This window comes from Orycteropus afer, unplaced genomic scaffold, assembly GCF_000298275.1.
Source record: "Orycteropus afer afer isolate SDZICR_OR568_19922 unplaced genomic scaffold, OryAfe1.0 scaffold01473, whole genome shotgun sequence".
In the NCBI taxonomy this organism is placed as follows: Eukaryota; Metazoa; Chordata; class Mammalia; order Tubulidentata; family Orycteropodidae; genus Orycteropus; species Orycteropus afer.
In genome coordinates, this window is record NW_006923060.1 from 33,789 (window position 1) to 48,992 (window position 15,204).

The 15,204-nt window shown below is 46.5% G+C and overlaps 1 protein-coding gene across 1 annotated transcript in view; it reads left to right on the forward strand.

The window, feature by feature from the left end:
• Window positions 1-15,204, forward strand: part of LOC103213255 (immunoglobulin lambda-1 light chain-like) — a 42,548-nt gene that overhangs the window by 13,204 nt on the left and 14,140 nt on the right. Inside the window, 1 exon segment of the mRNA XM_042783481.1 lies at window positions 9,667-9,708. Within this exon segment, the coding sequence (XP_042639415.1) occupies window positions 9,667-9,708 (42 nt within the window).

A 15,204-nucleotide genomic window follows, 5' to 3' on the forward strand; every position in this document is an offset into this window, starting at 1 on the left:
AAGCCCAGAGAGGGCTGACCAATGGCAAGTTCATGATTTCGCCAGGGCTCTTTGGATGAGGGGTGAGGGTCAGTTCCTGAGGATCACTAGCCTGCTGAGAAGAAGACCAGAGGGCACCAGTCAGGAATGTAGAATGTGGGGGCGACCTGGGGGGACAGAAGCCTCCAGGTGAGCCTCACCGCCACTGAATTCAGGCCTTTGGCGCCCCCTGTTTCACTGGGTTTCTGGCTGCTCTCCACTGCCCCTCCAGGGACATGGGGTGAAGCTCCAAAGAGCCAGGGCACCCTTGGGGATGGCGGGTAGAGCAGGTGTGTTCCCTAAGGCCCCAGAAGCAGTTGACGGGTGGGCCAGGAGAAGGCGGTTGAGCCCTGGATTCTGACCACAGCACAGCAGTTGGCATATGGCATATGGCCCTCTGGGAGAGGCCCCAGAGTAACGGCCATAGGCCCCGCAGGACGCAGGGCACAGGGGTGGGGGACAGGCCAGAGCCGCTCAGGCCAGTGCTGAGCCTCGCAGGCTGAGACGCACGGAGCACCGCGGGCCATCGTCCCAGAGCCCACTCCACAGGTCTGCCCCAGAGGCCTCTGACCCCCAGAGCGCATGAGGCTCCAGCGGAGCCCAGGGGGCCACGGGCGGCTCTGGCCGCTGCTGCTACTGCTGCTGCTACTGGGTACGGGCGGCCTCGGCCTGCGGCACCCCACAGCGACCCCGCGCAGCAGTGCCCCGGGCCCCCGAACCCCGTCAAGAGGCGGCTGGTCCAGCCCGCGCAGCTCGTGGAACAGGTAAGGGCCGGGGTCCCCGCGGCTGAGCAGGGAAGAGTGATCGAAGCGGGCAGCCAAGCCTGGCAGGCGTTGGTGCCAGGAAGGAAGGGGTGACCTGGAGGAGCGGCTGAACCGAGACGGGGTGACCGGGGATTGGCCATGGGCTCAGAGAGAAAGCTGAACCAGAGATGGACTGTCTGCTGGGAGCAGGGGCCGGGCAGACCCTGCCTTCTTTTAAAAAGTACATCTTGGGTTCATGAGTGGTTTGTAAATTTTACGTTAATATATTGATCTTCTTGCTGGACTTGCCGCCCGCTTACATTTTTCACACACCTGGTACCTCCCTCGCCTCGCCAGGCCGGGCCCGCCCTGTTGAGGGACAGAGGCTTGCGCCGGTGGGGATTGGCCGCCGGCCTAGCGCCCCAGGGGTAGGCGCCGCCCTGAGGAAGAGGTCTGAGGGAAGCCCCCGAGCTCCGAGACCAACGCACTCCCCTCCTCTTTGTGGCCAGGGAGCCCGCCACCAAGCGCAGCGCGTCGGGGGGCTCTACGATGACAACCTGCGAGCTGGCACCTGCCTGCTCGGTGGCCGCTTGTCATTCTGGGGGCTGAGTCTCCTCCCCGAGGCCCCGCGAGGCGGGTGCCACTGTCTCCCCTACGGGCGCAGAGAGATGAGGCGACCAGCCCCAGGTCACAGGGCTGGCGGGCGCAGTCTGGGAACCAAGAGAGGAAAGCTGTGCTCGCACCAGGGTGTCAGGAGTTTTAACAAAACCACCCAGAAAAGGGGATGCGGGGCGCTAGAGAAGGAGCAGGGCTGCGCGGCATCCCCGAGGTCGTGGGTTCTGGGCCCATCCACCCGCGTCCCCTCCGGGCCCGGCCGGGAGGCTCCAGGAAGATGCGCCCGAACCAAGGGGCCACGGCACAGCCACATAGAAGGACACGTGGACCTTGTGGGGAGCAGTGGGGGCCCTCAGCTCTGTGGCCGGACACCCCAGCTGGCGCTCACAGATCCGGATGCTGAGTGGTGATGGGGGCTCTCCCCTCACCCTAAGAGATATGAGTGAGGCGAAGCGCTAGGCGCTGGGCGCTGGACCAGGGAGGATGGGAGAAAACAGGGGACCAGGTAGGAGGTCCTGCGGACCAGGGAGAGTCCTATGACCCGGCCTTTGTCTTGGGCTCCAGGAGTCCTGGAAGTGATCTGAGCAGCGGAAGGTCTGTGTTGGATCTGTGTCTCAGAAAATGGCTGTGGACAGGAGGCTGAGGTGAGGCCAGGTTAGATGAGTTGAAGATGGAGACAAGGCAATGGGGTGGCTGTGCGGCCCAGGTGATGGGCCTGGACAAAACTTGCTTGGGAGGTAAGGACCGGGGCAGGTACCCAGGAGATCAGGTGCCAAGAGCGCCGAGGAAGTTGGAAGGTTAATGTCAAGTGGCCCCACCCAGAGGGACACTCTCATGGCCCAGCTTTCTGGTTGTTGTTGGGTGCCATGGACTGGGATCTGACTCATAGGGACCCCCAGTACAATAGAACGAAATCCTGCCTGGTCCTGAGCCATCCTCACAATCCTTGCTATGCTTGAGCCCAGTGTTGCAGCCATGTCAACCCACCTCCTTGAGGGTCTTCCCATTTTTCGCTGACCTTCTGTAGGAGTTTAAAGTGCACAAGTATTTTAGCAAGATAGGAGCTCTGGTAGGTAAAAGCTAAAGCATGCAGCTGTTAACCAAAGGGAGCTCTGGTGGCCTAGTACCTAAGGCACTGACTCCTAACCAGAAGGCTGGCGGTTCAAAGCCACCAGCCACTCCCCAGAAGGAAGATGGGCAATCTACTTTTGTAGAGATTCCACCAAGGAAACCCGAGGAGGGGTCACTATGAGTCAAATCAACTCCGTGGCAGTGAGTTTGGTCTTTTTTTTTTTTTTTTTTTGGTTTTTGAGTAGTCCATTGTGTGTATGGATTGTTGATCTATTCCTCTGTGGATGGGCAGCCATTTCCATCTCTTCACTATTGTGAATTGTGCTGTGATGGACATGGGTGTGCATGCATCTGTTCATGTCACAGCTCTTGTTTCTCTAGGATCTGCACCTAGTAGTGGGATTGCAGGATCATATGGTATTTCTATTTCCAGCTTTTTAAGTATGCACCATACTGTTTTCCACAGTGGTTGCACTATTTTACAATCCTACCAGCAGTGTAAGAGGGTTCCAGTTAAACAATATTTTGCGAATATTTTCTATGTCGATCCACATGGATCTACCATAGTCTTATAATGGCTTTATAAGAGTTCAAAGTTCAGATGAACCAGAATTGATTCAACTATTTCTGTGTTAATAGACATTTAGGTTGTTTCCATTTAAAAATACCAATAGTAAGTGGTACTGTGATGAAAGTCCCTTCGTGTGGAGTGTGTGTGTGTGTATACAGTGTACTTATGCACTGCCATGGGAGAGATGCCTAAAAGTGGACACTTGGGTCACCAGGAATGTGTTTTTGAAATTTCATAGGTAATGTCCAATTACTTTCCAAAAAGGTTGTTCCAATTTACACTCACTACAATGCATACCAGTATCCTTTCCTCTCTGTCCTTCCCAATAATGTGATTTTGTTGATGATGTTTTTATTTTGCCCATCCGATGAGCAAAAAAATAGAACATTCTTTGTTTTATCATGATTAGTATTTGATCATTGGTGAAACTTATTTTCCTGTTGTATTTTCATTGACTATTCTATTTCTTTGATGAATTGACTTGTCGTAATTTTGCCTTTTTTCTGTTCCATTGTTTGTATTTTCTAATAGATTTACTGATATTCTTGATGTATTTTGGATATTAATCCCTTGCCTACAATATATGCTGTGAATATTTTTCCCTAGTCAGTTTTATGCCTTCTGTTTATGGGGTCATTTGCCATAAAGCTGTTTATAATTTTGATATGTCAGATTGATTTAAGGTTTTCTTTATGGTTTTGGGATTCAGGGCATGCTTTATGTCAATGTTATAAAAATCATATTTCTATATTTGAGGCTGGTTCTTTCATTGTTTTGGTGTTTTAAAAAAAAGTCCACCTAGAGTTTATTTTTGTGTCAGTAAGATCTAACTTTATTTTCCAAATGGAGAAGTCACGGACACACATTTGTTGAAGGTAAATGCAACTTCTTGCAAATACTAAATTACTGACTCATCGTGCTCTGTGGTTTCATTGATATATTCTTGTGTCAGTTCCACATCGTTTTGCTTACTTTAGCTTCATAGCATGCTTTGACACCTGGTAAGTAAAAACCCATCATTATTACTGTTCTTCAAAATACTCATGTTTATTCTCCATTATTCTTACTGCTGGAGGTAAGTTTACTTCTCCAGTGTTCAAAAAATCACTTCTTTTGGTGATGTGTTTGTGATTTGCAGAATATATAAATTAATTTGAGAAGAACTAACATCTTTATGATGTTTGGAATTTTCATCCATGAACTTAGTCCGCCTTCCCATACACTCACATTTGTCAGCCAAAAAAAAAAAAAAACTCACTGCCATCGAGTCGAATACGACTCATAGTGACCCTTCCTTGGGTTTCTGAGGCAGTATCACTATGGAAGTAGGTTGCCCCACCTTCCTTCTGAGAAGCTGGTGGGCTTGAACTGCCAGCCTTCTGGTTAGCAGTCAAATGTCTTGATCACTATGCAATCAGAGCTCCCATATGTTTTCTATTTTATTCTTACAAATCTTGCACATTTTAAAATGTGTTACATTTGCTCCTGGGAATTTTAACATAATTTTATGGCCTTTGTGAATTTCTCCCCAATTTCATGTTCCAAATGGTTACTTCTGGTACAGAATGGGACCCTGCTGACTTTTGTATGTTGTTCTTGTGTCCAGTCACTTATTGAATTCTTGTTTTAGTTAATAGGTTTTCAACTCATTCTCTTGTTTTGTTTTTTTTAAAAAGTAGACTACTACACCATCTGCAAAGAACAACTTTCTCTTTTTTCCTAATGCTTATACCATTAAAAAAAAAAAAACTTCATCTCATTTTGCTGACTAGAATGCCTAGAATATGTTAAATAACAAAAGGGAGAGAGGACAGCCTTGCTCTTAAATGTTTTACCTTTAACTATAAAGGTGGCTTTATAGTCATCTTAGAATGCTCCTCCCTCCTCAAGTCACTCTCTGTGTCCTAAACATTCTGCTACAGCATAAGAAGACGCTCTTTGCTGAGCTAAGAGAGTTTCCTTCAATGATTAACTTACTAAAATCCTGGGTGGTTCCTTCTTTTAAATCAGAAATAAACTCTCATTTAAATTACTGTCATATTAATTTTGTTTCAAAAATCTTACGTTCATATTATAGCTAAATTGTCCTTGTTGCTAAGGAGGGAAACATGGGCCTTCATACACTGGGTGCTCTCCCAATTTCAACAAACTACGTTGTTGTTATTAGCTGTCATCAAGTCAGCCCTCCACTCATGGTGACTTCACCTACGACAGGCTCAGGTGCTTGTGACCCACAGGTCATTCACTAGCTAATTTTTGGCCGTAGATTGTGAGGCATTCCTTCCTACTCCATCTTCATCCGAAACCTGTTTAGCATCATAGCAACAAGGAAGCTTCCACTGGCAGGTGAGTGTTGGTTGTACACGAGGTGTTTGGGCTGGGAGTCTAACCTGGATCTTCCACGTGGAAGATGGACCACTAAACCACCATTTTAAGTGTTGTTGTTGCTGAAGCCATTGGTACTATTGTTAGTTGCTGCTTGGTTTATTACGATGCATGGCAAACATGTATAACAGAACAAAATGTTGCTCTATCATGTGTCATCTTCATAACCCTTTCTATTTTTGAATCTGTTAACTACATTGGGAAATAAAATCAGATTGGCAAATGCAAGGATTCTTGCAATCATAAATTCTTGGGATATAATTTGAGTGTTCCTTTCCCTAATTATGTCAATGGTCTTCTTATGCTGTAGTAGAATGTTTAGGACACAGAAGGTGACTTGAGGAGGGAGGAACATTCTAAGATGACTTCAGAATTAGAGAGACATTTGCTGAAGTGAAGACACTAAAAGGGGGAAGTGTGCAGGGAAACATAACAAGTTTAGTTTGGACCTGTTGGAATTGAAATGCCTATAGGACATACAAACAGAAATATGTGAACTTGGAGCTGAGCAGAGAGGTTAGGGCTGGAAATAGGGACCCAAGATTCCTTGGGCACTCATCTGAGTGTACAGTGAGGGTCGGATGCAGGAAGAATAGAAAGAGTACAGGAGAGCTGGCCTGAAGTTGGTGGTCTAGGGGTCAACATGCAATGGGGGAGCAGAAAGCCAAGGGAGAAGGAAATTGTGGAGCCTCACGCACCAAGGAGAAAACAGTCTCTGGTATGAGTGGCTGACCACAATGTCACATCCTACAGTGAAGTCAAGTACACAGGGATGGGGAGGGACCTCCACTTGGCCATGATGGGGACCTTGTTGGCCTTGACTTGACAGGTTTCAAGAAGAGATGAGGGTGAGAGTCAGGGAAATCCTCACCATATCTCAGGACATGAAGCAGTGCCTGCACAGATGGATGCTTAGTTGTCAGTGTTGGATGGATAGATGGATGGGCTGGTGGTTGGAGGGTTGGATACATAAACACATGAATAGATACATGGATGCATGGATAGGTGGAAGGATGAATGTACGGATGGACAGTTGAATAGATGGGTGAACAGTTGAATGGATGGATAGATGGATGGATGGATGGATGGATGGACAGAAAGATGTTTGTCTTAGAGATCAGAGAAAACATTATGAAAGAGATAGGACTGAGTTAAATATGTATATTTGAAAAGAAAAACATGTATCCTTAACAGGATATATTCTTTTTTAAATAATTAATTAATTTTACTTTCCCCTTCACCCAAGTTAATATGTGTCTACCCTCTAGTTAGGGATTTACCTTCCCTTCCCCACCTACCCCTGGTAACCATCAAAGAATATTTCTTTTTTTGTGAAACTCTTTCATTGGCCTTTTACAATAGTGTTTTCATACAATATTTGTCCTTTTGTGGTTGACTAAGTTCACTCAGCATAATGTCCTCGAGGTTCATCCATGTTATGAGATGTTTTGCAATTCATCATTGTTCTTTAACATTGCTAGTAGTCCATTGTGTGTATGTACCTGAGTTTGTTCATCCATTCCTCCATGGATGGGGATTTAGGTTGTTTCCATCTTTTTGCTATTGTTAATATTGCTGCAATGAACATGGATGTGCATTTATCTGTGTGTTATGGCTCTTTTTTCTCTAGGATGTGTGCCTAGTAACGGGATTACTGAATCATATGGTATTTCTATTTCCAGCTTTTTAAAGAAGCACCATACCATTTTCCACAGTGGTTGCACCACTTTACTGTCCCACCAACAGTATATGAGTTTTCCAGTCTCTCCACCCCCTTTCCAGCATTTGTTGTGTTTTGTTTTTCTGAACTTTGATATCAGTGCTGGGATGAGATGGTATCTCATTGTTGTTTTGATTTGCATCCCTCTAATGGCTAATGATCAGGAGAATTTCTTCATGTGTTTATTAGTTGCCTGAATGTCTTCTTTGGTGAAATGTCTATTCATGTCCTCTGTCCATTTTTCAATTGGCTTGTCTTCTTGTTGGTAAGGTGTTGACATTTTCTACAAATTTTAGAGATTAGCCCCTTGTCCAATATGTTGTTGCCAAAACATTCCCCCCCCCCAATCTGTGGGTTCTCTTTTTACTCTTTTGGTGAAATATTTTGATGCATGTGTCGAGTTTTCAGGAGATTCCAGTCATCTGTTTTGTCTTCTGGTGTTTGCATGTTGTTTGTTGTATTTGATAGTGTATTTACGCCCTGAATTAGGGCCCCTTAGCTTGTGCCTGGTGACATAATGCCTAAGGCATTTGACTGCTAACAGAAAGCTGGTGGTTCAAACCCACCAGCCACTCTCAGAAGGAAGACTGGGCAATCTACCTCCGTAGAGATACCACCTCAGAAACCCAAGGAGGGGTTACTATAAGTTGAAATCAACTCCACGGCAGTGAGTTTGGTTTTTGGAGTCTTTCAGCTTGTCCCTATTTTGTCTTTGATGGTCTTTATGGTTCTAGGCTTTACAATCAGTTCTTTCATCCAACTTGAGTTCGTTCGTCTTTGTATGTGGCATGATAGATGGATCTTGTTCCATTTTTCTGCAAGTGGATATCCAGTTTTGCAAGCACTGTTTATTAAAGAGAATATCTCTTCCCCATTAAATGAGTTTTGACCTTTCATCAGAGATCAGCTCTCCATAAGTGGACAGATTTATTTTCTGGGTTCTCAATTCTGTTCCATTGGTCTGTGTGTCTGACATTGTCAGGCTGTTTTAACTACTGTGGCTATATCTCAGGTTCTGAGATAGGGGACTATGAGGTCTTCTACTTTGTTCTTCCTTTGAAGTGCTTTATGTATCTGGGATCTCTTTCCCTACAAAGTTGGTGGTTAATTGATGGAATCTGAATTGGGGGCAATATATCTGTAGATCGTTTTGGGTAGTATTAACATTTTCATGATGTTAAGTCTTCCTATCCATGAGCATGGTATATTCTTCCAGTTATGTAGGTCTTTTTGTGGTTTTTTGTAATAGTGTTTTCTTGTAATAGTGTTTTGTAGTTTTCTTTGTATAGATCTCTTGTCTGCTTAGATTTATCCCTAAATACTTCATCTATTGGGTCATTGTTCAAAATGATATTTCTTTCCTGATTTCCTTTTCAGAGTTCTTGCCATTAGTGCAAAGGAATCTGACTGATTTTTGTATGTTGATCTTGTACCCTGCCACTTTGCTGAAACTTTTAATTAGTTCCAATAATATTCTTACTGAGTTTTTGGGATTTTCTATGTATAAAATCAAATCATCTGCAAATAGAGAGAGTTTTATTTCTTCTTTGCCAATTTAGTTACCTTTTATTTCCCTTTGTTGTCTTAGTGTTATGGAAAGGACTTCCAATGCAATGTTGAGTAGAAGTGGTGATAAAGGTCATCCTTGTCTGGTACCTGTTCACAAGGGAAATGCTTCAGTCTCTCTTCACTGAGAATAACATTGGCCACTGATTTTATATATGACCTTAATTCTGTTGAGGAATTTCCCTTTTATTCTTATTTTGTTTAGCCTTTTTTTTTTTTTTTAATCAGGAATGGGTGTTGGATTTTGTCAAATGCCTTTTCTGCATTGACTGATATGATGATATGGTTCTTTTGTTTTGTTAATGCGGTGGATGACATTGATAGTTTTTCTAATGTTAAACCATCCTTGCATATCTGGTATGAATCCCACTTGATCATGATATATTATTTTTTTGATATGCTAGTGGAGTCTATTGGCTAAGATTTTGTTGAGAATTTTTGTGCCTATGTTCATGAGGGATATTGGTCTATAATTTTCTTTTTTGAGTTGAGTTTTGATGGATGGAGACAATAGAAGAGGGGTCTCCACATGGGAGCACCATGAGTTGGGAATGACCCAGTGTCCACAGGCCCAGGGAGGAAGCTGGCCTGGCTAGACTGTGGAAATTGTGGGAAAGGAGGACTCACAGGCCATTACATGAAGCTAAGAAAGGCTGAGCAGGACCAAGGCACTCAGGCCTCACTCCCCAGACAGCTGTTGCCTGAGAAAAATAGTCAATCAGGTGTACATTGTGCTGCTGCTCACTAAAGATCCCATGATGACCAGGACAGATGCAGTGCTTGCCTTGAAGAAGGGGTTGGGCAGGGGTAGGGCAAATGCCTGCCTTCAATTTTGGGGCTGGCCACCTGTTTGCACCTCCCATTCCCCATCCTGCCACCTGCATCTGTCACGCCCAGCAGGTCCCCGTTGTGGTCTGACTCGCTGGGGGCAAGACCCAGGTGCTGGCCCCCCAAGTTTGGGTCTGAGCCTCAGTCACCGTGGTATGTCTTTGGCAGTGGGACCCAGCTCACCGTCCTAGGTAAGTGGCTCTCACAACCTTTTCCAACACCTCCTGCCCCATCTTATCTCCAGAGAGTTGATTTTTCTTTCCCAGGGGCTTCTTGCCCCCTGTCTTCCTCAGCTTTAAGGACCTATCACTTCACCCTTCTCTGTGGGGCCTGGGGGAGGCAGGTTGGTCTCAGGGTTCCCAGCAAGAGAACCCTGACAGGAGCAGCTCCTTCAGGGTCTGATAGCCCGGGTGCTGGTTTTGTTGGTCCTGAGAGCCTGGGCTGGCGATCTTGACCCCCAAGGTGGGTGCTCTGGCCTCACTTCCAGAGCAAACTCCACATGGGGGCCAAAGGCTGGTCTGACCATGACACTGGGCAATTTTAGAGACTGTCCCAATGCTCTGAGTCTGGGCTGAGGGCTGGATGCCCACCAGGGCTGGGAGAGCTGCACAGGAGGCCCAGGGATGAGGCTGGGGCTGTGATCTGGCTCTGGGGTGCAGAGGGTGAGCCTGTGGGAAGATCAGTAGAGGGTAAGGAGGGATATCTGGTTCCTTCTAGGCTGAAACTTTTGGGGGCCTTGGCTTGGGACCACAGAAACAAGATGAGACTAAATGAGATAACTAGACACTGTGCCTCCCATTGCTGTGTTCAGAAAGGAGCAGGACTGGAAGGCCAGATTTATGGGTCCCACTGGGCATAGACCCATATATCTCAGAGCCTGTTAGTTTCTGACTAACACCGAGGTGTCTCCCCAGTCCAGTGGGTTTGTCCTCTTCCATAGAGTAAATTGGGAGTTCAGTGAATTTCTGGCTGTTAGGTAAACCAGAGGTCATGAGAGCCTTCTGAGGTGGACATGAGACAGTTTTGCCCTATAGAGTATTGGCAAGTCACCCCAAAAATCCATATTACCTGAAAAGTCCCTCAGTCAGGCCAGTGGAGAGAGGAAGAGATGGGCAAAGTCCTAAGTACCTCCCAGTGGCTTTGGTTGGGACCAGTCCACTCCTCTCCCCATGAAGCTGAGTGGACAATCTGGCTGGGGCAGATCCTGCACCCCGAGGGTGAGAGGCACCCCCTGCATCAAGAGGAGGCTTGGGGCTTCTGTACACATTGTCAAGATGTCTTGCCAGCTGGGAGAGGGGAGGAGCACTGTTCACAGGGCAAGACCGAGAACAGCCCAAGAATGCAGCTGGGGCTGCGTCTGGCTTTCAAGGTTGTGTTGTTCCCTGTAACATCTTGCCCTAGGGCTGGAGCTGAAGGGCACAGGACAGGGGTCAGACTCCAAACTCAAAGTCCAGAGATGGAGGGTCAGCTGCTCTGGCCACATGGGGAAACCGAGGCCACCAGACAGGAGTGGTTAGACAAGCCACTGGTAGGAGGTGATTTGGAAAGGGCTTCTAGAAGATACTGGCTTCCTGCTCTTGGACTGCAGGGGCCTGAGTAGAAAGAGGAAGGAAGGGAGAGACAAACATGGCTTCCTGTGAGTATCCCAGAGCTATGCCAGGGAGACAGGGGGTGGTCCTCCCAAAAACCTAGAACCGAACTTATCCCTTACATCAATGCCTCTGTCCACCAGGTCAGCCCAAGGCCTCGCCCTCAGTCACTCTCTTCCCACCATCCTCTGAGGAGCTCCAAACCAACAAGGCCACACTGGTTTGTCTCATGAATGACTTCTACCCGGGCACCTTGACAGTCACCTGGAAGGCAGATGGCAAAACCATCACCCAGGGTGTGGAGACCACCAAGCCCTCCAAACAGAGCAACAACAAGTACGCAGCCAGCAGCTACCTGACCCTGACGCCGGAGACATGGAAGTCTCACAACAGTTACAGCTGCCAGGTCACGCACGAGGGGAATACTGTCGAGAAGAAGATGGCCCCTGCAGAGTGTACATAGAGTCTGACCTCCCCCACACCCAGGAGGACCAGGAGGAACTGGACTCTGGTTAGGGATTCTCCCATCCCCAACTCTTTACTATATTCCTGAACCCCAACTTCAGCCCACAGCCTCCCCATGTCCACTTCTCAATAAAGATCTGATATTTATCATAGTACATCTCCAATGTGCATCTGTGTCTGGTTGCTTCTATGAGGAAAGTCCTTGCTCCAAGGGCCGGAGGAGTTCCTGCATGGAACCCCATCCATTGTAATTCCCAGAAACACACAGGGATGTGAGGTGAGCTCTGCATACTGGGGAACCTTGGCACAGGAGGGATTCTCCCAACTGATGCCATCCTGGGAAGCTGTCCTTTTCCATCCAAAAGGAGAAGGACTGAAGAAGAGGGAAGTCCCTGAGTATCACACCAGGGCGAAGGGGGTATTCTAGTTCCTGGGTGGGCTGGAGACAGGCAATGGGAAGAAGAAACCCTCTGAGCTGAGACCACACTCTGACCACCAGACGAGGTTCAATTTCCTGGTCTCACCAAGGGGCCTAGGAGGACAGCATTTACCAAGAATGGTCCATGGTTGTCCTATTAACTGAGAGCATTGAGAATATTCAGAGAATTTCACATACACATCCATCTTAAAATCTCAAAATGTATAACCAAACCAAACTCACTGCCGTTGAGTCAGATCTGACTCATAGCGACCCTCCTTGGGTTTCCGAAGACATATCACTACAGAAGTAGATTGTACAACTTTCCTTCTGAGGAGTGGCTGGTAAATTTGAGCTGCCAGCCTTCTGGTTAGCAGTCAAATACCTTAGGCACTATGATACCAGAGCTCCCTCAGAATGTATAGTAGCTAAGGAAAGACACAAGATGTGCAGGAAAGGAATTTAATGTTATGTAACTCAACATTTCCCAAATCATATTGATGCTCTCCTTACCATAAGAAGCCGCACTAACGCTCTGCAGACAATAGTATCCAGGGACAATATGTAGGGGGAACTGGGGATGAGGCTGAGGCACATATGTCCTCTGTTTAGATCCAACATGTGTGAGGTCACATCAGCCTACTGTGGTGCTGTGAACTCCATCATGAGGTCTTGGAGTATGATGTCAGTTTTGATTATAAGGTTAAAGGCAGGTTTATGGATGGAAATTGTTGATGGTCATTGTGGTGGTTAAGTGTGTATGTCAACTTGGCTGGGCATGGTTGAGTGGCTGGGCAGCTGGTGGTAGTTATTCCCCATGATGAGACTGACAACCAGCTCCATGGTGGGATCTACCACAAGCAGCTGAGTAGCTGCCTTTGGGATGTGGTCTGTTTCCTGTATATAAGGAGAAGCCTTGGGGATAGTCTCTAGTTTATGGCACGCTTGGACTCTGCATGTAGCTGTGTCATTGTACAGCAGCTTTCCATGGTTTGCCAATCTTGGGACTTACAATGGACTTGAATTAATGGTCTGCCATGTAGTTTGGTAACATTGGGACTGTGCCATTTTATTTGTCAACCTTGGGCTTGTCAGCCTCAGCATCCAGCAGCTGCCTGAGTGAAGAAAAGCTTCTAGCTTCAGTGGGCCAGGAGCTGAAGGCAGAGTTGAAGCCCAAGGCTGAGGGGATTTCACCCAGCCCCTAGAGCCTGGCACTTTGAATTAAGACTTAAAGCCACCAAATTGTAAGAGAATAAACTCCTGTTTGTTAAGGCCATCCCATTTGTGGTACATTTTTGTCAAAGCTGTACTAGGGAACCAGAACAGTCATGCAATTGGGGGAGGGGACATTGGAGAAACTGGAGTAAGTGAGAAAGTGCACGGGCCCAGGCACAGCATGGACTTCTGGTGATTTGCCCTGGGAGGAGGTGTCTGAGTGAAATTTAGGATTAGAGTCTAGACCAGGTCAGATGGGGTCAGGGCAGGGGAACTGTAGCATCCTTACCACAGGCAGGTCAGGTTGCCATGGTGTTGAGCCCAACCCCTGCCCCAACCCCACTGGAATTATACAGTTTTTTAAATAATAGTAAGCTTTATTATTTAAACCAGTTTCAGGTTTGCAGCAAACAGTGCAGAAAGAAGAGTATTTTTGTATATCCCCTCTAACAGCTAGCTTGCATTAGTGTGATACATTCATTACTCTCAAAGAGCATATGTTGGTACAATCTGAGTAACTAAAGTCATATTTTCTGAAGGAACCAGGGTCGGGAGAAAGATACCATGCTGGGTAAAGTAAAGGGTCGGCGAAAAATGGGGAGACCTTCAATGAAATGGATTGACACAGTGGTTGTGACAAAGGGCTCAAGCATAGCAAGGATTGTGAGGATGACGCAGGACTGGGCAGTGTTTCATTCTGTTGTCCATTGGAGAATTTCGCATACACACCCATCTTAAAATCTCAGACTGTATAACCAAAACAAACTCACTACTGTTGAGTCAGATCTGACTTATAGCGACCCCTCCTTGGGTTTCCAAGGCCATATCACTTCAATGAGATGGATTAACACAGCTACTCCGCTGCTTGTGGTAGATCCCACCATGGAGTTGATTGCCAGTCAGAACCAACTCAAAAGTGCCTAACAACAATAGCAAAGTCCACAGTTTACATGAGAGTTCACTCTTTGTGTTGTATGTTCTTATAGGTTTTGACAAAATATGCAATGAAATGCATATCTCACTATGTCAGCATACAGAATAGTTTCACTTTTCCTAAAATGTCATTTCAGCCACCTGTTCATCCCTTCCTCCTCTACCTGGATCCCTGGAAAGCACCCGAAAAGCTTTGTTACTATTTCTATAGTTGTGCTTTTCTGATAAGGTCATACATTTGGCTTTTTATTAAAAAGAGGAATAAGAGATCTGGCAAGATGGTGGACTAGGCAGAAAGACTGCACAGACCCTCTCCAACAAAGAAAAGGATAACCAATTAACACAGACACAGAAGATAATCCTGGACCCCTGAGCATTGAAGGGAAGGATATAAAAGTGGACTAAACCCCAACTAGCAGAAGAATTTGCATGAAAATACCAAAAAAGGAGACAGACAGAGCTGCGGTCTGGCAGCGATCCTGAACGATCGTGATGGCACAGACAGCTTGGAGATTCCCGAGTGCTGGTAGGACCTAAGAATTAACCTAAAAATCACCCTGCTACCCAGGGACTGCATGGAGGACTGTGCATGGTGGCTGGGGAACAAAGGGAGAAGGTGAAGAAAAAGGTGGGCTGAACTGTGGACTTTTGCTGATCCAGAGGGTGCTGCCATTTTGAAGGTTTAAAAAGCGGCTTGGCTATTGTGGAAATTTAAAGAGACAGTGCTCTCACAGATTCCTGGGGCTTAAGAACATGTTCTGCTTTCCACCAACTCCAAGGACACTCGGGGACTGCAAGACTGACAAGGTACGACATTCCTCTTGTTACTCTTATACCCCACACCTGCTTGGTGAATGGAGGTGCGGCCACCCCCACTCCCACCTACCTTCAGGGCCCAAAGGAACTCCATCACAGTCTGTGTGTTCAGACGGAGCCTGGGTGCCCTGCCCTGTCCTCCACCAATTTTTTTTCTCTTTTTTATTTTTATTTTTTTCTTTTTTGCTTTCTTTGGTGATTAGTTTGTTTGTATTTGTCTGTTTTAAAACAACTAATATTATTAATACTTT